General features: G+C 37.5%; 1 protein-coding gene across 2 annotated transcripts in view; it reads left to right on the top strand.

Annotated features, from left to right (window-relative positions):
- The window catches only part of trrap (transformation/transcription domain-associated protein), a 170,029-nt gene that overhangs the window by 5,009 nt on the left and 142,001 nt on the right, over positions 1–23,019 (top strand). For both annotated transcript variants that reach the window (XM_061909070.1, XM_061909069.1), the window contains exons 7-17: positions 7,214–7,270; positions 7,367–7,492; positions 7,971–8,048; positions 10,747–10,835; positions 11,369–11,465; positions 15,091–15,229; positions 15,584–15,662; positions 20,300–20,534; positions 20,605–20,941; positions 21,014–21,111; positions 22,781–22,975. In XM_061909070.1, the coding sequence (XP_061765054.1) occupies positions 7,214–7,270; positions 7,367–7,492; positions 7,971–8,048; positions 10,747–10,835; positions 11,369–11,465; positions 15,091–15,229; positions 15,584–15,662; positions 20,300–20,534; positions 20,605–20,941; positions 21,014–21,111; positions 22,781–22,975 (1,530 nt within the window). The remainder of the gene's footprint in view (positions 1–7,213; positions 7,271–7,366; positions 7,493–7,970; positions 8,049–10,746; positions 10,836–11,368; positions 11,466–15,090; positions 15,230–15,583; positions 15,663–20,299; positions 20,535–20,604; positions 20,942–21,013; positions 21,112–22,780; positions 22,976–23,019) is intronic.

Raw genomic sequence — 23,019 nt, 5'->3', positions numbered from 1 at the left:
GTCATATTTTCTGTGAATAAATCCATACATACAAGCAAACAAGGGTTTCCATCAGATGCAATACATTTGCATGCACAGACCTGCAAAGGTCTGCTGGAAGGACTGATCCACCTGACCCCCGCCCTCACACAGACACACACACACCGGAAGCCACCAAGCCATCACAAACACTTAACCAAAATTGTCCGATCTAATTCCAAACAGTAAGTATGACAAAATGTACTGTTTTTCTCCAAAATCAAACTCTGAAATTAGAAAATGCATGATTATATATATATAGTTATAACTATATATTCTATAGTTATATATGAAATTGTTATAATTATAGTCAATGGGGACTTATAAGTCCCCATGATACACTGTTATAAGGTTTTTAATCTTACACAGCAAAATAAAACAATGCATTAAAATAAGATTTTTTACTAATCTTATGTATATTTCGACCTGATCTTTACCCCAGCCTTTTAGCATTTACTGTATGGATGATAACTAATTGTATTCAAATCTTTCAAAATAAAGAAACTGACATTATTAGATATTAAAAAAAAAAACATGACATACATGCTAATTTTAGTCCAAACAGAAGTTGATAGAGAGATTTGAGCCAAACAAGTGTAAAAAAATACGAATGCAAACATGTTTTATACACTCTTACCTCCCTGAGGACTTTTTAGTACTCAGCTACACTATGGCTATACAACTAAGTATTCCCCAGAGGGTTAAATAGTACCATGAAAGGTCTTAAAGTATATTAACATTATGTTTAAATTACAATTAAATTACTTCGCTTTTAATTGTTTCGATTTTTGGGGGCACAATTATTAACTAAAAATGGAACAAATTAATGTGCAGTCTGGTCAGAATTTATTGAGCACAACCAACAAGTTTACCTAGCAGCGGGGATTACAAAAGCCCACTACAAAGTAGATTTTATGTGTGTAAGATGAGTAAGTGCGAGTTCCACCATTTGTCTCTCTAGAACAGGGGTCGGCAACCCAAAATGTTGAAAGAGCCATATCGGACCAAAAATACAAAAACAAAATCCATCCGGAGCCGCAAAAAATTAAAAGCCATATTACGTACAGATAGTGTGTCATGAGATATAAGTTGAATTATGAGGAATTAAAGGAACTAAATAAGCTCAAATATACCTACAAATGAGGCATAATGATGCAATATGTACATACAGCTAGCCTAAATAGCATGTTAGCATCGATTAACTTGCAGTCATGCACTGACCAAATATGTCTGATTAGCACTCCACACAAGTCAATAACATCAACAAAACTCACCTTTGTGCATTCATGCACAACGTTAAAAGTTTGGTGGAAAAAATGAGACATAGAAAGAAGTGGCATAAAACACGTCTTAGAAAATCGGAGAAAGTTATACATGTAAACAAACTAGGGTGAGTTCAAGGACCGCCAAAATTAGTAAGACAAAACGGCGCTCGCCAAATACTCAAATCAGTGAAGCAGGTTTAATATAAACAGTGTGCTTTATAACAATTTGGGTGTTTTGTGTCATGTTTGTCCTCCTACAGAAATCATATTAAAACAAAAAACATGTATTTTTTCCCCTCATCTTTTTCCATTTTTGATATATTTTTGAAAAAGCTCCTGAGAGACACTAGGGCGGCGCTAAAGAGCCGCATACGGCCCCAGAGCTGCGGGTTGCCAACCCCCGCTCTAGAACAAACAAGTTAATACATGATCAAAGCCGGTGCTGGAAACATATAAAATGTTTAAACCTCGAGTCAGGGCTCAAATGTGGAGCAATCAGGAAAGGGCAGAGTTTGTAAAAATTGCAGTGAAAGTGAATGTAACATTGATGTAAAAGTAAAAAATCAGGGATAAGTCTGTATAAAATGATACTAAAACACAACAAAAACCTGTAGACCTGAATAGGGATTAACCTAATGTGTGTAAATCAAAAATAATTTTACTAGCAAAATTATATTGTTGCATACATACATACGTACATATCACTGTATTTTCGGGACTATAGAGCGCACCAGTATATTAGCTGCACCCACTAAATTTTAGAAGTAAAATTTTTTTTTATATATATTAGCCGCACCAGACAATAAACTGCAGATATATACATTGTGAAATGAGTTGTTTACAAGAAATCATTTTGTAAATGTTTTTTTTGCATGCCTTAATTATTTTCAAAAGCTGCCTGTGACATGGCAGTAAAACGGGTGATCAAACAAAACAGGAGTCATCGTCATGGACCCACTAGCTGCGGAAGCTAGCTCTCCAATCTAAACAGAGCCAATAACTCCACGGTCAAATTTTGGTGAATTTCCGAAACTGAAACAATACAAAAAGATTGCCATTTTAAGTTAAAAAAAAAACTAACAGAGACACCTGTAAATGTGGTAGCATATTAGCTAATGCTAATTAAGATAGCACGTACAAATATGCATGGAAACGGTACTATCAAAAATGTGGCTGTTTAATAAATATGAATTGTTATAGATATTTTGTAAAACTTCCAAACATTGCTTGGGGTGATGAATGTACAAACCCTGTTTCCATATGAGTTGGGAAACTGTGTTAGATGTAAATATAAGCAGAATACAATGATTTTCAAATCCTTTTCAACCCATATTTAAATGAATGCACTACAAAGACAAGATATTTGATGTTCAAAGTCATAAACTGAATTTTTTTTTGCAAATAATAATTAACTTAGAATTTCATGGCTGCAACACGTTCCAAAGTAGTTGGGAAAGGGCATGTTCACCACTGTGTTACATCACATTTTCTTTTAACAACACTCAATAAACGTTTGGGAACTGAGGAAACTAATTGTTGAAGCTTTGAAAGTGGAATTCTTTCCCATTCTTGTTTTATGTAGAACTTTAGTCGTTCAACAGTCCGGGGTCTCCGCTGTCGTATTTTACGCTTCATAATGCGCCACACATTTTCGATGGGAGACAAGTCTGGACTGCAGGTGGGCCAGGAAAGTACCCGCACTCTTTAACTACGAAACCACGCTGTTGTAACACATGGCTTGGCATTTTCTTGCTGAAATAAGAAGGGGCGTCCATGATAATGTTGCTTGGATGACAACATATGTTGCTCCAAAACCTGTATAGGACCATTCAGCATTAATGGTGCCTTCACCGATGTGTAAGTTACCTATGCCTTGGGCACTAATACACCCCCATACCATCACAGATGCTGCGTTTTGAACTTCGCGCCTATAACAATCTGGGTGGTTATTTTCCTCTTTGTCCCGAAGGACACCGCGTCCACAATTTCCAAATATAATTTGAAATGTGGACTCATCAGACCACAGAACACCTTTCCACTTTGCATCAGTCCATCTTAGATGAGCTCGGGCCCAGCGAAGCTGGCGGCGTTCCTGGGTGTTGTTGATAAATGGGTTTTGCTTTGCATAGCAGAGGTTAAACTTGCACTTACAGATGTAGCAACCAACTGTAGTTACTGACAGTGGTTTTATGAAGTGTTCCTGAGCCCATGGGGTGATATCCTTTACACACTGATGTCTGTTTTTGATGCAGTACCGCCTGAGGGATCAACAGTCCGTAATATCATCGCTTACGTGCAGTGATTTCTCCAGATTCTCTGAACCTTTTGATGATTTTACGGAACATAGATGGTAAAATCCCTAAATTCCTTGCAATAGCTCGTTGAGAAATGTTGTTCTAAAACTGTTCGACAATTTGCTTACAAATTGGTGACCCTGGCCCAGTCCTTGTTTGTGAATTACTTAGCATTTCATGGAAGCTGCTTTTAGACCCAATCATGGCACCCACCTGCTCCCAATTAGCCTGCACACCTGTGGGATGTTCCAAATAAGTGTTTGATGAGAATTCCTCAACTTTATCAGTATTTATTGCCACCTGTCCCAACTTTTTTGTCACGTGTTGCTGGCATCAAATTCTAAAGTTAATTATTATTTGCAAAAAAATTTTTTTTATCTGTTTGAACATCAAATATGTTGTCTTTGTAGCATATTCAACTGAATATGGCTTGAAAATAATTTACAAATCATTGTATTGCGTTTGTATTTATATCTGACACAATTTCCCAACTCATATGGAAATGAGATTTGTTGAAACCATATGAGTAGAAATGCTATGGACGACCAGAAGACAGAACGGTACTTATACTTCCGGTCCAAGACACTAAACGGAAGGAAATACTGTAGACATTCAACCCATAGCACCTGCAATGGGAAAACTCATCCAAAAGTTGGCGCCACAGTACAAACTTTAATACTTTTTCAGTGTCTCTGTCTATGTTTTATGTAAACTATTTTAATACAAAACATTATGGCTGTTAGTGAAGAAAAATCCATAATTCATCAGCACCGTTTATAAGCCGTAGGGTTCACAGCATAGGAAATAAGTTGAGGCTTATTGTTTGGAAAATACGGTAATTTTTTCTATTGTTGTTTATTTACTAGCAATGGTGCACTTAGTATAAATAATAAAAGCCACCATTGTCTTTTATTTTTTGTATTATTTATTCCAATAATTTCAGGTCAGTTTCTCAGACATTGCCTTAGTTTTTCTCCAAGTTCATACAGAAATAACTGACATTAAAAAAATATAAAAGATTGTCGGCTTACAATTAGTTTGGGTAAGATAGATAGATCCTTTATTGATCCCTCGTAGGGGAAATTCAGGTGCTCAGTAGCAGAAAAACACATACATTCATACCAACAACAATAAATACATAATTCTAGACAGATCTGTATTACAATCTTCTGGCCTATGGAACAAAAGATCTCTTAAAACGTTCCGTTCTGCAGTGTAATAAGAGGAGCCTGTTGCTACGGTTACTCCTCTGAGCGTCCATAGTGACATGCAAATTATGTCTGGAGTTACTCAGGACGCCCTGCATGAGAGCCCTCATCCTTCTCTAAAGTACAGCTCCCACAGAGTCCACATTTTTCTCCATTACAAAAATTTTTCCCCATCAGCCTGTCCAACCGGTTTCTGTCTCTCGAAGTCATGCTACCGCCCCAACACGCAACACCAGAGAAAATGGCACTAGCTACGACAGACTGATAAAATATGTGTAACATCAGACTGCGCACATCTAAAGGAAGAAAACTCTACTCTGACCTTTGTTACACACCGCATTTGTCTAATAATGAGTCAAAACTAGTGTTTGTTTTAGGATTGTACGGTATACCGGTATAAGTATAGTACCGCAATACTAATTAATCATAACCGGTGCTATACCGTCTCTAAAAAGTACTGGAACGTGTAGTCTTTACCAGTGGTCCCCAACCACCGGGTACCGGGCCGCGAATAATTTTTTATACATTTTTATTTTTTTAAATTTTTAAACATTTTATTTATTTATTTATTTTTTAAATTAAATCAACATAAAAAACACAAGATACACTTACAATTAGTGCACCAACCCAAAAAACCTCCCTTTTTCATGACAAAAACCTCCCCTTTTCATGACAAAGAAAAAAAAATAATAATAAAAGAATAGCAGCTACAAAAAGGTTGGGGACAACTGGTCTATACTACTATTATTACATCAATATTTTTTAGCATTACAAAATCTTCTTTTTTTTTTTTTTACATTTATATTATGTTTATAAACTTAGGAAATATGTCCTTGGACGCATGAGGACTTAAATTGTGACCATTTTTTGATCCTGTAATGATTTGGTATCGGATTAATACCCAAATTTGTGGTATCATCTAAAAGTAATATAAAGCATCCAAACAACAGAAGAATAAGTGATTAATATATTTTAACAGAAGTGTAGATAGAGCATGTTAAATGAGAAAGTAGGCAGATATTAACAGTAAACGAACAAGTAGATTAATAATTCATTTTCTACCACTTGTCCTTAATAATGTTGACAAAATAATAGAATATAAATGACCCAATATGTTACTGCATACGTCAGCAGCCAAATTAAGAGCCTTTGTTTGCTTACTTACTACTGAAAGACAAGTTGTCTTGTATGTTCACTATTTTATTTAAGGACAAACTTGGAATAAAAAACATATTTTTAATGTACCGTAAGATTTTTTGTTAAAATAAAGCCAATAATGCAATATTTTGTGGTCCCCTTTATTTAGAAAAGTATCGAAATACATTTTAGTACCGGTATCAGGACAACACTAGTTTTTTTACTAGCATTGTACTTGCAAAATACATCACTAAAAGCAGGGGAAAATGTGTTTATGATGAACTATATACCACATACAAAATGAGCTGATTACATGTCTTTTGTGCAGGCGGTAGTAATTTCGATGTTAGTCTGTGTTTGCTCAAATCTGACAGCTGAAACACTGCAAAAGTTACCAATAAGCTTTAGCAGAGGTGCTTACTGTACCTTTCACATTTTAATTGATTGATTGATTGATTGAAACTTTTATTAGGAGATTGCACAGTTCAGTACATATTCCGGAACAATTGACTAAATGGTAACACCCGAAAACTTGTTTAAGTCGGGGTCCACGTAAATCAGTTCATGGTATATTGTGCTTTCCTCCACCATGGCCGCCTTTTTGGTTGTTACATGAAAACACTCTGCAAGAACACTTTAGAACAGTGATTCTCAAACTATGGTACATCTGGTGGTAAGATAAGGAAGTCTGTAAATATGTACTGTATGGAGTATAATTGTTGTTTGTGCATTGTGTGTAATGTTACAGTGGCCAAAAATATTAAATACACTTTTTAAATAAAACCGCTGCCTTTTTTTAATGAATACTTAGGCCTACTTCGCTACTGTGTTTTGTTTTTGGTCATTGTGATGATGTGTGGCGAGTCAAGTGTTTTCTAAGTTGGAAATTGGTGAAAAACGTTTGTGAACCACTACTTTAAAACCTAGGGTATGAAGTCGTTGCAATTCAAAGGCAAATCCGAAAAATTGTTTAAAATGATAGCCAATATTTGCTGGTTTTAGTTGGATTAAGCATTTTGTATTCCGATGTGAAAGAGCAGTGAATTAATACTTACAATTAATTCTGGGCCCAGAAGTTTTCTTTATGTCTTTGTACTTTTCGTCAGTTTGAAGTGGAAATGGAATCTAATTTGATTTATTATGGTCTTAAAAAGTTTTAAAGTGGACTTGTTGATACCTGCACAGAATTTGAATAATACTACAATGTTCATTTTGCACCCTGGTAAAGTAAACACTACAATATCTAACTACATTTTAACAACTATATAACATCACAATGTACTCTGTTTAGATTCATCACTTCCTGGACTTTGTGAAGCAGATTTACAAAGATCTCCCTAAAGTTGTAGTACGTATCTGCTCTGTTTGTATTTTAATTGCGATTTTCATTTAGCAACAACTCTGCACCTTTTTCTAATAATGAATTTGTGTTTTTTCCTACTAGGACAGGTACTTTGAAAACCCTCAGGTGATAGCGGAGAACACGGTTCCCTCCCCGCAAATGGTGGGGATGATCACTTCCGTGTTGGTAAAAACTGCACCCGAGAGAGAGGACAGTGAAACCAGAACGGTACCTCAAACTTTGACTACTACCGCTTGTAACCACCAGGTGGCAGCAGTGCTCCACGTTAACAGAGCCATTGAAATTCATATCATTCTAATTAGATAAATAAATGAACTCATTTGTATTTTTTGTTACATGATTAAGGTAATACAGTATTGACTGCTCCTTTTTTAGCATAACAATGGATAGGAAAAAAACACTAACTTTGTTTATGCCTGTTATGTTCAAAACACACAAGGTGTAATAAATGCAATACAAAGGTGAACGCGGTAATGCATTTACCTTTTATTCATTTTCCTAATGTCATGGAATGTTTGAAATTGACAAATTGCTCTACAAGCTGTGAAAAGAACACAACCTCGCTTACCTGTTTTTGCTTGAGGCAGTGGCTTTTAATTTGTACATGCGATTGAAATGTTGACAAGTGTACAACTAATGTGACCGCGTTATCACACGTAATCTTGTTCTTTACCTCTGCCTCCAGCACACCATCATCCCACGAGGTTCTTTGTCTCTCAAAGTGCTGGCGGAGCTGCCACTCATTGTGGTGCTGATGTATCAGGTGAGAGAAACAAACGTTCCCTCATCCTCCCACTCAGTTCAGTAGAATAAAGTGTCACTGTTAAATAAAATGTGATTTATAAGGTAATGGAAATACAGTTGCTCTGGAAAATGTTTAAAAAGGTAAATAAGTACATAAAAATGCTGCAAATACTTAGGTACATGTTCGGGATGTGCCGATCAATATTGGCTGAGTATTATAAAAAAGTATGTTATCACCATTGCATATTAATGCCTTTTAATGCAATCAGAAACGTCGATCCCCTCTGGCTGCTACTGTATTTATTTTTAGTCCCCTGACTGACAAGTGACTAGCAGCTAAGTTACAAAGGGGCAAAAAAGTATTTAGTCAGCCACCGATTGTGCAAGTTCTCCCACTTAAAATGATGACAGAGTTCTGTAATTTTCATCATAGGTACACTTCAACTGTGAGAGACAGAATGTGAAAAAAAGTCCAGGAATTCACATTGTAGGAATTTTAAAGAATTTATTTGTAAATTACGGTGGAAAATAAGTATTTGGTCAACCATTCAAAGCTCTCACTGATGGAAGGAAGTTTTGGCTCAAAATCTCACGATACATGGCCCCATTCATTCTTTCCTTAACACGGATCAATCGTCCTGTCTCCTTAGCAGAAAAACAGCCCCAAAGCATGATGTTTCCACCCCCATGCTTCACAGTAGGTATGGTGTTTTTGGGATGTAACTCAGTATTCTTCTTCCTCCAAACACGACGAGTTGAGTTTATACCAAAATGGATACATGGATGATACAGCAGAGGATTGGGGGAATGTCATGTGGTCAGATGAAACCAAAATAGAACTTTTTGGTATAAACTCAACTCGTCGTGTTTGAAGGAAGAAGAATACTGAGTGTTAAGGAAAGAATGAATGGGCCCATGTATCGTGAGATTTTGAGCCAAAACCTCCTTCCATCAGTGATAGCTTTGAATGGTTGACCAAATACTTATTTTCCACCACAATTTACAAATAAATTCTTTAAAATTCCTACAATGTGAATTCCTGGATTTTTTTTTTCACATTCTGTCTCTCACAGTTGAAGTGTACCTATGATGAAAATTACAGACCTCTGTCATCATTTTATGTGGGAGAACTTGCACAATCGGTGGCTGACTAAATAAATTTTTGCCCCACTGTATGTCTCTATTCCCTGAAGAGCTGCTCCCCTACGCCAAAAATAATCACCTCTATTATGGCAAATAAACTGTATCTCTTGGCATCTTGAGTATCATTATCACTGGAAGACAAGGCTAAACATGTCACACACTGGGAGCAAGCCAGGAGCAGACATCCTAACAGCTAAACTAAGAACTAAGCTAGCATTGAACAACACCAAGAAATAAGTTTGGTAAAGTTTCAGAATTGTAGATGGGACCACTTTATTGATATTAATAGGATAATAACAAGTAGATCAATAGGAATCTAGAACACCTCTGTCTGGCCCACCACGTGATTTTATGTGGCCTGCCACATCATTTGATTTAGTCCACCACATCATTTGCTGTAGTCCATCGCATCATTTAATGTCCGCCACGTCATTTCATGTGCTCCGTCATGTTAGTCTATAAGGTTGGTCGTGTCATTTAATCTGGCTCACCATGTCATTTTACTTGATTCGGCACATAATTTAAAGTGGTTGTCACATCATTTAAAGTGGCCTTTCATGTTATTTAAGGTGGTCTGCCACGTCATTTAATGTGGCACGCCATGTAATTCAATGCCACAACATTTCATGCAGACCGCCACATAAATTAATGTGGCCATCTGAGGGCAGCCATAATTGCGATGTGGCTCTCAATAAAAAGAGTTTGACACCACTTGCCTAGAGGAGAATAGAAAAACAACTGTAGGTGTGTCAGCAATGTGACAGTCCGTATAAATTGGTAGCGTCGATACCAAGGGTTGCACCAGTATTTGATTAATACTAGAGTGATAACGTCGATGTATTTATTTTATTACAACACATTTTTTTAGTTTTGGTTAATGTTTACATACTCATTGATTACAGGGGGACTTTCAGGGCAAAATCCAAGGGATTCAAAAGAATAGTAGATAGTAGTTTTTGCTTTTATTTAGTTATTGTGTACTATTGACTTTGTTTTGATCAAACAATTGTATGTAACACAAGAGAATAAGGAACACTTTGAAATTGTTGCATTTTCAATAGTATTTATTATACATATATTTTAAAAATTTCAGTTAGTATATGTGATTGGTATTGGAGAATTGGTATCGGAATCTGCAACATAAATACCTTGTTCAGAACATCCCTAGTACATCTGATTTCTCAGATTGATTAACTTCTATTACTTCTGTACACATTTCAAAACAATATTTTTTATGTTGTCTTTATAAGGGTAATTTGTGTTGATTTTTGGTTGTATTTTTTTTTATTCCATTTTGGAGTTAGGCTGCCATATAAAATGTGGAAGAAATAAAATAGTTTCGAATTGGTTTGTGCAATTGCTGCTTAAAAAAAGTATTGGCACAGCACACTTAACAGATTTATTTGCATTTTTTCAGTAATTGGATGTCAGGAGAGCGGTGGCTGCATAAAATGTTATCATATCCACACCAAAAGCACATATTCGTATATTGGATCTGAAAATAAAACCACCTTATCTGTAATTGTGTGGGTGTGCTGCAATGAAGAGTGTTTTTTTGTTTTCTGTCTCCATAGCTCTACAAGCTGAATATTCACAATGTGGTGTCGGAGTTTGTGCCCCTCATTATGAGCACTATCATGCTGCAGGTGTCTCCTCAGGCTAGGTAAGATCCATTTGCTTAAGCAGAAACGTACCAGCCCCACTAACTAAATTAATTTTCATTTTTATGGCCTTTCAGAATGAGATTGGGCACTCTTTTAATAGAATAGTCCCCCACCCTTACACACACACACACACACACCTTTCATCACTCTTTCCCGGCAGTACTTTTTTGATGGTGTTGCTCAAAATGGTCACGTTCCATTTAGGGAAGTTAAAATAGGAGAAATTGGCTTAGCGGGAGGTGGAATTTGCGAGTAGGAAGATGGGTGTATTAGCCTTTCAGGACAGGGGGGAAATGGAGCAGAATTAATTAAGGAAAAACAAACCTCAGGATTCTCTGGCAGGTATGGAGGATGTTTTTGTGAGAGTCACACAACACAAACAGCTGCCACACAAATAAACAAACCATGCATGTAGAATTAAGTCCCCATATGTAGACCCACATTTCACCCTCCATTAATTGTCACCTACTGCAGGCATTGTCTCCATGATGCTAAATCACTTGTGTGCCCTATTTTCTTGTTTCCTTTGCAGGCAGCACAAGCTTTATAACAAGGAGCTGTATGCAGACTTTATTGCTGCACAGATCAAGACGCTCTCATTTTTGGCCTACATCATCCGAATTTACCAGGTACACTTGTTTGATGAGTTTGACATTCATTGAACCATACTTTAAAAGACAAACATCATTGCAATACAAGCCTTTTCACTTCTTCCTATCCAGTACTTCACATTTCTGCAAATATTGTATTGTATACATGATGTCATGTAAATTGTAATGAGTCTAAACGTCATCCATAAATTTAAAGACTCATCTTTTGTTGTTATTGTTCATTATTAGTATTACCATTTCATCTTTTTCCTCATCATGGTCTGCAACTCTTTTGTGGGTGGCTAGGTCAAGGACTCAAGGATAATGGTATCACGACTCTCCTAAATAAGTTATGCATGTTTTTTTTCAAGTACCGGTAGGTTTGCATTTCAGGATTTAACTTGGCGTCTACAGCCATGTTTGTTGCACGCGCCGTTACGAGTACACATTTTAATGACAATATAACTATAGATTTTAACCTTGTGTAAGTGCTGAAAACTGTGATCAAAAGTGATCATTGCAAACTTGTGCATTCTTCAACTATGCTCCCTTTGTCTGGAGTGTGTGACACGTTTCTCGTCGTTTTTTTGTAAAATGTTGGATTTTTTTGCCTTTCTTAATTACCTCTTGAGCAACTTTGAAGAAACTTTTATACTTTTTGCATTTTGTACAATTCCAACAGCCTAAAACAATGCAAGCATAAAGTATTTTTCTGAAAGAAATGACAAATGCCGCCTACAATGCTATGACAACAGACCCTCTGGTGAATACAACTTACTGGTACCTGCTGATGTGTATTTGGGTTTTGCATAAGTCCCGAAAATTTGTGCGCATCTGCCATTGTAGTCCGCGCCGAAGCTATTGTCAAGAAAGTCCTTCTTCTTCTCTATTCTCTTATTGTGGGGCATTCATCCTCCACATTTGCTATTTCTAAAACAAAGTAGCGTACAGTTCTAACCTATATATGTCAGCAGACTTGCTATGGAAGTGCTAAAAACTATCAGTACAACATGGCTGAGGGAGAGAAGACGCTGTCAAAGTGGAGCCATGTAAAAAGACCGCCTACAAAACAGCGCATTCTGAAGAGATGGTCAGAAAGCAACTTGAACATTTTCTATAAAACAATCTATGAAACAATTTGACCAAAGAACTACAATTACAAACCCTGTTTCCATATGAGTTGGGAAGTTGTGTTAGATGTAAATATAAACGAAATACAATGATTTGCAAATCATTTTCAACCCATATTCAGTTGAATATGCTACAAAGACAACTTATTTGATGTTCAAACTGATAGACAATTTTATTTTAGAATTTTAAGAATTTGATGCAAGCAACACGTGACAAAGAAGTTGGGAAAGGTGGCAATAAATAATGATAAAGTGGAGGAATGATCATCAAACACTTATTTGTAACATCCCAGACGTGTGCAGGCTAATTGGGAACAGGTGGGTGCCATGATTTGGTAAAAAAACAGCTTCCCAAAAAATGCTCAGTCTTTCACAAGAAAGGATGGGGCGAGGTACACCCATTTGTCCACAACTGCGTGAGCAAATAGTCAAACAGTTTAAGAAAAAACGTTCTCAAAGGGCAATTGCAAGAAATTTAGGGATTTCAACATCTACGGTCCATAATATCATCAAAAAGTTCAGAAAATCTGGAGAAATCACTCCACGTAAGCGGCATCGCCGGAAACCAACATTTTAATGACCGTGACATTCGATCCCTCGGACGGCTCTGTATCAAAAACCGACATCAATCTCTAAAGGATATCACCACATGGGCTCAGGAACACTTCAGAAAATCACTGTCATTAAATACAGTTTGCGCTACATCTGTAAGTACAAGTTAAAGCTCTACTATGCAAAGCGAAAACCATTTGTCAACAACATCCAGAAACGGCACCGGCTTCTCTGGGCCGAAGATCATCTAAGATGGACTGATGCAAAGTGGAAAAGCGTCTGTGATCTTGCGAGTCCACATTTCAGATTGTTTTTGAAAATATTCGACATCGTGTCATTCGGACCAAAGGGGAAGCGAACCATCCAGACTGTTATTGACAAAAAACAGCATCTGTGATGGTATGGGGGTGCATTAGTGCCCAAGGCATGGGTAACTTACACATCTGTAAAGGCACCATTAATGCTGAAAGGTACATACAGGTTTTGGAACAACATATGCTGCCATTTAAGCGCCATCTTTTTTATGGATGCCCGTGCTTATTTCAGCAAGACAATGCAATGCCACATTCAGCACGTTACAACAGCGTGACTTCGTAAAAAGAGAGTGCCGGTACTTTCCTGGCCCGCCTACAGTCCAGACCTATCTCCCATCAAAAACGTGTGGCGCATTATGAAGCTTAAAATACGACAGCGCAGACCCCGGACTGTTGAACGACTGAAGCCCTACATAAAACAAGAATGGGAAAGAATTCCACATTCAAACCTTCAACAATTAGTTTCCTCAGTTCCCAAACGTTTATTGAGGGTTGTTTAAACAAAGGGTGATGTAACACAGTGGTGAGCATGCCCTTTCCCAACTACTTTGGCACGTGTTGCGGCCAGGAAATTCTAAGTTAATTATTATTTAAAAAAAAAAAATTAAGTTTATGAGTTTGAACATTAAATATCTTGTTTTTGTAGTGCACTCAATTGAATATGAGTTGAAAATGGTTTGCAAATCATTGTATTCCGTTTATACTTACATCTAACACAATTTCCCAACTCATATGGAAACAGGGTTTGTACATGTTATGTAGACCACAAGGAAGTGTTTTAAATGTAGAAAAAAAATCATCATATGATGGGGCGGTATAGCTCGGTTGGTAGAGCGGCCATGCCAGCAACTTGAGGGTTGCAGGTTCGATCCCCGCTTGCATCATCCAAGTCACTGCCGTTGTGTCCTTGGGCAAGACACTTTACCCACCTGCCCCCAGTGCCACCCACACTGGTTTTAAAATGTAACTTAGATATTGGGTTTCACAATGTAAAGCGCTTTGAGTCACTTGAGAAAAGCGCTATATATATATAATTCACTTCACTTCACACTATATTACGTATCACACATTTCTTACTGTAATAAAGACTGCAAAACACAGTTTTCAGAGGCATCCAAAATTGCTTGCAAGCTCATGCTCAAATGCATGAACCTTATGATTTGGCACTATGGTATTGTTTAACATCACTATAAGTCATGAGGAAAAGGTCATCATAGGTCCCATTTAAAAATATACATGTATAATTTTGTCTAAAATATATTTTTCTAAAAGCAGGTCTTGAAAAAGTAGTGTCAGGGTTGTCCTATGTTCGGGTGAATATGATCGATCGATCAATCAATCAATGTTTACAAACCACAACACAAACCACTACGACATCCTCGGTAGGCCCACATAAGGGCAAGGAAAACTCACACCCAGTGGGACGTCGGTGACAATGATGACGATAATAATATTTTTCTGCTGCTGTAACATATAGTCTGCACTTACAATGCAAATCACAATACACGCATCAGCAACCTGATGACATCCTGTATAAAAACGATTTGAAACAAACTTAGCATTTTTGAATGATTTTTCTTTTATTCGTTTAAGCTAAATGGTTGTTGCACAATTAGTTTTCCATTTAGTCATACACTGCTACTGCTTTTGTGTGTGTGTCCCTGTCAGGAGCTGGTAGGAAAGTACTCCCAGCAGATGGTGAAGGGCATGCTGCAGCTGCTTACCAACTGCCCCTCAGAGACGGCTCACCTCCGCAAGGAGCTTCTCATCGCGGCCAAACATATTCTCACAACTGACCTACGCAGCCGTATGTTTGCACACACACGCACTCACGCACGTACGCATGCACACACAACCTGCAAATGTATTTTATGTAGCGTGACACTTGGACGACACTTCACTTAAAGGCATATTGCAGTCAAAGGTGTTCTCTCTGGTATAAACTAGCCTGTAAAAGTTCAACACAGATTTTTTTCCACATTTATTCAATGTGTTTGTACTGCTGCCAAAGACAGCTGTAAAATCTTTAGCCCCTTCTTATCCATCAAGGGATTACTGAGATGCATTTTAAAGGATGGCTATTTGCTTACTACTATTTCAGATGTCAGGACATAAAGTATTTGCAAAGCCCACAAATGTACTGTATCTTTTTCTGTTGCAGAGTTTATACCGTGCATGGATAAACTTTTTGATGAGTCCATTCTCATTGGCTCTGGCTACACTGCTCGGGAAACTCTTCGGTAAGTTGAATGTGCTTAATTTTCAGTAATGCATCTTTATTTGGTGAATATATGTCTCTGGGCTGGAAATGACACAAGGTAGTAGCAAAAGACCTGAAAACATGTGTTAGCAAAAATGAAACTGTGTTTTCTATGCAGTATGTGGCCTATTTATAGACTATTTCAATACATGTCCCACGTTTTTGAAAAAAATAGCCAAAAATGCTGAATTACAAATGAAAAAGCCAACCATAAGGGTTCTCACTTTTCTGTGAAGCGCTTTAATGTCTAGAAAATCGCTATATACTGTACATCTAAGCCAGGGGTCTCAAACTCAATTTACATGGGGGCCACTGGATGCAGAAACTGGGTGAGGCTGGGCCGCAAGAAAAGATTTCTTAAAAAATCTAACATGCACTTTTTAATGAATTCACCTTCTACGAATGGCTTTGCCGCCCTAGCAACATACTTACCAATCCTCACGATTTTTCTGGGAGACTCCTGACTTTCAGTGCACCTCCCGACAATCTACCGGTGCAACCATTCTCCCGAATTTTTCCCAATCTTCACCTGGCTGACATTATTAAGGGCTGCCGTGACTGCACTGCCTTTAACGTCCTCTACAACAGTAGTTCTCAACCTTTTTTCAGTGATGTACCCCCTGTGAACATTTTTTTAATTCAAGTACCCCCTAATCAGAGCAAAGCAATTTTGGTTGAAAAAAAGAAATAAAGAAGTAAAATACAGCACTATGTCATCAGTTTATGATGTATTAAATTGTATAACAGTGCAAAATATTGCTCATTTGTAGTGGTCTTTCTTAAACATTTTGGAAAAAAAGATATAAAAATAACTAAATAACTTGTTGAAAAATAAACAAGTGATTCAATTATAAATAAAGATTTCTCCACATAGAAGTAATCATCAACTTAAAGTGCCCTCTTTGGGGATTGTAATAGAGATCCATCTGGATTCATGAACTTAATTGTAAACATTTCTTCACAAAAAAAGAAATCTTTAACATCAATATTTATGGAACATGTCCCCGATTAGTCTAGCTTTCAACACTGAATGTTGGATTGTTGTATTATTTTTAAGCGCCGTTTATATTAAACTTGCGGGCCGCACCAACATTAAACTGTCATATCAAAGCGCGGACCGCATAATAACGTCTCGCGGGTGGCAATTGGCCCGCGAGCCGCATGTTTGAGACCCCCGATCTCATCCATTATCATTATTATTATTATTATGATTATTATTATTATTATTATTATACAGTATATGTCCCGCAAGCTGAACCTTGCCCACCCCTTTACTATATCTTGCTTGCAGTTACCAGTGATGGGCAAGCTACTTGGAAAATGTATTAAGCCAAGCGACAAGTTACTCACCCCACTGAATGTATTTATTTTAGTTTGCCTTTTCTTTGGCCCACCCTTATAATGTTATTAATTTTATCATGACAAAAAAAACAACGACTTGCGTTTTTTGGGAACATTTGGTAATGGTTATGTTCCGTAAAACTTTTCATAAACTCACCTAACCTTAATGTCTGTTCCTAAATTTGTGTTGGATTTTTTGGATGAAGAGAGCAGTTTAGTTTTATGTTAGGGTTTGGTTTAAACAATTAAAAACTAAGGTTTTGGGCATTGTTTTTCTCTAAACGCATACATTTGTCAAAATATGGCCAAACACACGCATTTTTGTGGATTTCGTCTTCACTCAAGAAAAAATTTAATCTACAGAAGAGAATTCCTCTGCCATTTTTTGTTTTTTTAGTCGTCCCTCCGTCTCTGACTGCCTTGTTGTCATGTAATTAGAGTGCGTGTCTGTTATGATTTTGCTTACTGGTTTCGATGACCCACCTTCTCTTGCCTCTAAGTGGCCAGTCGTTAATGCTACGAACATCAACCAATCATAAAGGATTTTCTCCGTATGTTCATTGTATTTTCTTCGCATTTCTTTGGCCTGGATTTGCAGTCCATTTTCTCTCTTTGGGAATATAGTTAAGCTACGTAGCTTAGCTACATTTAGCTTATTACTGATCATCACTTGCAGTTACAAGAATCCGGTGTCAAACTCTATCAGGCAAGTGGATAAAACCCCTACTCCTGTTCGTACCTGTTTTTGTGTATTTGGGATCCCCTTAACCCCCTGAAAATTTAAATCCAAACTATGAAAGTGTGGCAGCAGAACCACTTTATCCAGCTGTGGTCAAAAAGTTCCTTTTTTCTCTGTACCCTTTTGTTCTAGGGCACTCTGGCTCGTATATGCACATGCATTTTAAAATCCTCCACTGTTGCCATTTCTAACAAAAAGTAGATCAATAGTTTTAACCGATAGCTGTCAGTAGACCTGATATGGAAGCGCTAAAACGAAAACTTGGCTGACGGAATGGAGTCGAAGGGGGTTTGGCCTGGAGGAGGGCTTTGGCAAGTAAAGAAGACCGCTCACAAAACAACACATTTTGAAGAGACACATAGAAGATGGTCTGTTAAACATCATCTATGCAAACTTTGGACCAAAGCACCCCTAATACATGATATGTAGACCATAAGGAAGTGTTTTAAATTGAGAAAAAAAAATCATAAAATGACCACCTTAAGAATGCGTGCTGAATAGAATTTTTTAAACGATCCCCTATAGCCGTTGTTTCCTAGAGTCCATGTAAGTGCGCTGATTGAATATATCATAACATTAACGACAGAGGTGTTATGTTCAAGTCGTCTGTGGTTGCTTTTTATGGCTTTACAGCTGGTTAATGTGTTTTATGTGAACAATTTATGTTGTTGTTGGTAAAATTATCGCTTTTTGACTGCATTATCATACTTCTTAAATATGTTATTTTGTACAGACAGGGTTTAATAGTTAAGTTAAAGTTAAAATACATAGGTAAAGTGGTGTAATTTTTAGCCAATTGCAGTTTAGGCATTGCTACTTTTGATCTCACACTCCTTGTAAGTATGATTAGTGCACTGCATCTTATTATTACCACTGTGGCCTCTGTAGTTAATTACAATACACAAGGTGTATAAATAATCATTATCTAGAGGCTGTTGTTGAGGTTAGTTTGGGGCTCCTTCTTTGTTGAAATTTGCCATGGATGCACACTGATATTCAAATGCTGGGCCTGAAGTTTGACACATGTGCTTTTGAAAATCCATCCATCCATTTTCTACCGCTTGTCCCTTTCGGGGTCGCTGGAGCCTATCTCAGCTGCATTCAGGCGGAAGGCGGAGTACACCCTGGACAAGTCGCAACCTCATCGCAGGGCCAACACAAATAGACAGACAACATTTATACTCACATTCACACACTAGGGCCAATTTTGTTTTTTTCCTATATAATATTTTAAATGGGGAGTAAAAGACTTGTTTTTCCGTTTAATAGTTATAACATGCCTACTTATAGTCTTTTTCCACGTTCTTGGCAATTGTATAAACAATTCTGGGATAAGCAGTTTGTGTGTTTATGTTACTGCTTTTTTTGTATGTCACAGTCATTTGATCTCTTAAGTGTCACCTCCATCTACATTGGTGGGTGATTGCTCAGACAAGTGGCTGTTTGCATGTTAATTAGGCCCCTCTCAGGGAGGTTGGTTAAATCTGAGATCGCCCTGTCAACTTGTCATGTTCATCCACATCTCCTGAGGGTAGATTTCCCTGCAGGTTGATTTCCAAACCTCTTTGACCCGCCACCTTCCCACCACTTCACTTATAAAACTGTCATTTCAAATTAGCACTGCAGATGAAACAAAGCAGGGAAGACCTGGTGAGGACTTTCAATATCAGTTTTTATTAGCTCAAATTCTTGCTCTTCTTCTGCATGTCATCTTTTTAAAATGGCCCTATCCTACTTGTTTTAATTGCACTCTTGTGTTTTATGGTTGTTCTGTTATAGGTTATTTCTGGTTTAGTTTCTGGGATATTATGTATCGCAGGTGTCATACTTAAGGTTTGGGGTCAGATCTGGCTTGTCACATAATTCTATATGACCCACGAAAGGCATAAAATAATGGGCTTTAATAAAGCACATTCCGGCTATATATAGTTGTGCTTCGACGGAAAAAAATTCCATGCAATCTCATATCTTCTAAACTTTGATATTGTCTGCAGAGTTTCGGCAGAGTACCCAATGTTTTATTTTAGGAAATGGCAAAGGCTGCATCTTTTAAGTATGTTGAAAACACTAAATGCATTTATAAGGCTACCTTTTTGGTTATAAAATAAACATTTTGGATCTGCCACAATAATATAATGAATTAAAATGAAAATAACTCAAAATAACGAGTTTTATTAGCATTTAGTTGAGAATAAAACAATATTCATTAGATTGACCACAGATCGTAATCAATTAATCTCTCCGTCCCTCCATCCATCCAACTATCCGAGGTCGGGTCATGGGGGCAGTAGCCTAAGCAGAGAAGCCCAGACGTCTTCTTCCCCAGCCACTTCATCCAGCTCCTCCCAGGGGATCCTGAGGCGTTCCCAGGCCAGCCAGGAGACTTAATCTAATTAATTTCTCAGTTTTTAAAAATCACTTTACAGCATTGAACACAATACAGCCCCTCTTTTTCAGACTTTTTCGGGGTCTTACATCCGGTTCAATACAACTTAAGAATCTCTTTCTGTCTTCATCTTTTGTATCTTTTTTTCCAGACCATTGGCCTACAGCACACTTGCAGACTTGGTCCACCATGTTCGTCAGAACCTGCCTTTGACGGATTTATCTTTAGCTGTGCAGCTGTTTGCCAAGAACATCGACGATGAATCTCTTCCGAGCAATATTCAGACAATGTCCTGCAAGCTGTTGCTCAATCTGGTGGACTGCATTCGCTCAAAGTCCGAGCAGGAGAATGGCAATGGCCGAGACATTCTTATGAGGATGCTGGAGGTAGATAATTTTCATTTGCAAAGTGATGCAGAGATGTTGAGCTCTTTTCTGCTGTTTTTGTGCCCATCAGGTATTTGTGCTGAAATTCCACACCATAGCACGCTACCAGCTGGTTTCCATCTTCAAGAAGTGCAAACCCCAGTCGGAGATGGGCGTGGTGGAGCCAGGGGGGCTACCAGGAGTGCCAGCCACACCCACTCCTTCCACCACCCCTGCCATTCCGCCTCCTGCCCCTCCCACACCCGTTACTAGCACCCCTCAACCCCCTACAACCTCTTTCGACCGGCCAAGTGACAAAGAGGACAAGCAGACGTTTCAGGTGTCAGACTGCCGCAGCTTAGTCAAGACTCTGGTGTGCGGAGTAAAGACCATCACATGGGGCATCACTTCCTGCAAAGCTCCCGGAGGTGAGAGGAAAGACAGAAATGTGATGGACATTCAATAAATGGATAGTAATTAATCATGCTATTGTTTAACAGAGGCTCAGTTCATTCCTAACAAGCAGCTCCAACCAAAAGAGACACAGATCTACATCAAATTGGTCAAATATGCCATGCAGGCCTTGGACATTTATCAGGTACCATGAGAGAACCTCTCAACGTTGACTTTGTTTTAATTACCATATTGATCTGAATAAAGATGTTGTGTTTCTCTGGGAAAAAAAAGCTTAAGAGATGATCATCTTATATATGGGATCTATAGATTTATACAAGTGGGGGGCACCAAGTAACTTCTCCCCAGGCAAATAATTGCTTTTCTTCATGTCACTCAAAAAAGAGCAGTGCAAATAAGGAAACAACATAGAAGCAGTTAAGAGAGTACTACAACTTAGAAATTGGTTCTGTGATGGAATTCTTACCTCAAAACACTTGTATCTCAAATCAATGCCTCCCAATGAAATTAATTGAAATCTATTTAATTGGTAATTGCCCCCTCCAAAACACCACAATTTTAACATGTAAATGCATTATAAAAATAAAAAATAAACTTTTAGATTAGAAGCATTGTATAAAACATTAAAAGATAATGTAATAAATACGACTACAATGGTTTTATGAACTAATGTAATAATGTACAGCATTTATCTTGGAAAGTGGACTTCTACGATATTTCCTTCCTGCTGCTTCTCCGCCAAACACTTATCAGCAGCTTCAGCCATATTTTCATGGATAAATGTCCGCCGTGTAGATATTATATCAACACTCTTGGCTGGTGTTGAACCTGTTCCGCTACAGTATTGTGCAGACTAGCAATGATTCAAACTTGCTTGGTCATATTTTAATTATTTATTTTTTTAATTCAATGAATATCATCCATCTCTTCTTTTCAGTCCTGTATTTCATAATCACTTTTGTCCTTCTCATGGTTGGAAAAACAAAGTTACGTCCATCTCTAGCAATAAACTATTGCCAGCGAGTAAGACCAGATGTTATCTGGGCCTACCGAGGATGTCGTAGTGGTTTGTGTTGTGGTTTGTGCAGCCCTTTGAGACACTAGTGATTTAGGGCTATATAAGTAAACATTGATTGATTGATTGATGTAGTGGTCGAATCTTACTGGGTTCACTGTCAACGTCAACTCGGCTAATGATGGGGATGATTGTAACTAAAATTGTTGCTTTCATCTTAAAGCATAACAATTAGGCAGCTGTCATCTCAAAACACTTTTAAAAATAAGTTAGGGCACTCTTAAGTTGAGGTACCACTAAATAATTGAGCAGTACTTTGAGATAAGTGTGAGCATTGAAGCAGTCATCAAACAACTGTCGAGGTTCGAAGAATATGATATCCTAAAAATTGTTATTTCACAGATACAACATGATCCAAAAATGTATTTATAAAGCACTTTAAAACTACCACAGTGGACTAAAGTAAAACAAAAAACACGGAACTCACAAAAGGCACCAAAGTACATCTAAGACACCCAAAATAAATTAAAAGCCATAAAAATAATAGCCAAATAACCCCACAGTTATAACTGTTAACATTTAAGTAGTAAAAACATTCATTCATAATGTGATAAGCTATTAATAAATATTTGATAAAAACTAAAATAAACTTTCATATTTATGTAGAATGTAGTCTTAAAGAAATATACGGAAACAGGTCTTAAAAAAGGGGTTTGTCTTAGTAGCTGTTTTATATCCACGTTTATGCTGTACTTCTTGGTATATGTTATGATGAAATGAAAATATACCTTAAAATCAAGTCAAAATATTGTCAAAGGGTGTCATGTCTTGTCAATAGGTGCAGGTTGCCAATAACCAGCAGACATACATCAGAGTGGCCAACTGCCAGACCGTACGCATGAAGGAGGAGAAGGAGGTTCTGGAGCACTTTGCTGGGGTCTTCACAATGATGAATCCTCTCACGTTCAAGGAGATTTTTCAAACTACAGTTCCGTACATGGTGGAGAGGATCTCCAAAAACTACGCGTTACAGGTACATCATGCAATTCAAGATTATTATATGTGTAATTTAATAAC

This window comes from Nerophis ophidion, linkage group LG08 (genome assembly GCF_033978795.1).
Source record: "Nerophis ophidion isolate RoL-2023_Sa linkage group LG08, RoL_Noph_v1.0, whole genome shotgun sequence".
Lineage (NCBI taxonomy): Eukaryota > Metazoa > Chordata > Actinopteri > Syngnathiformes > Syngnathidae > Nerophis > Nerophis ophidion.
The sequence above is the reverse complement of the archived record's forward strand: the minus strand, read 5'-3'. Positions and strand labels throughout refer to the sequence as shown.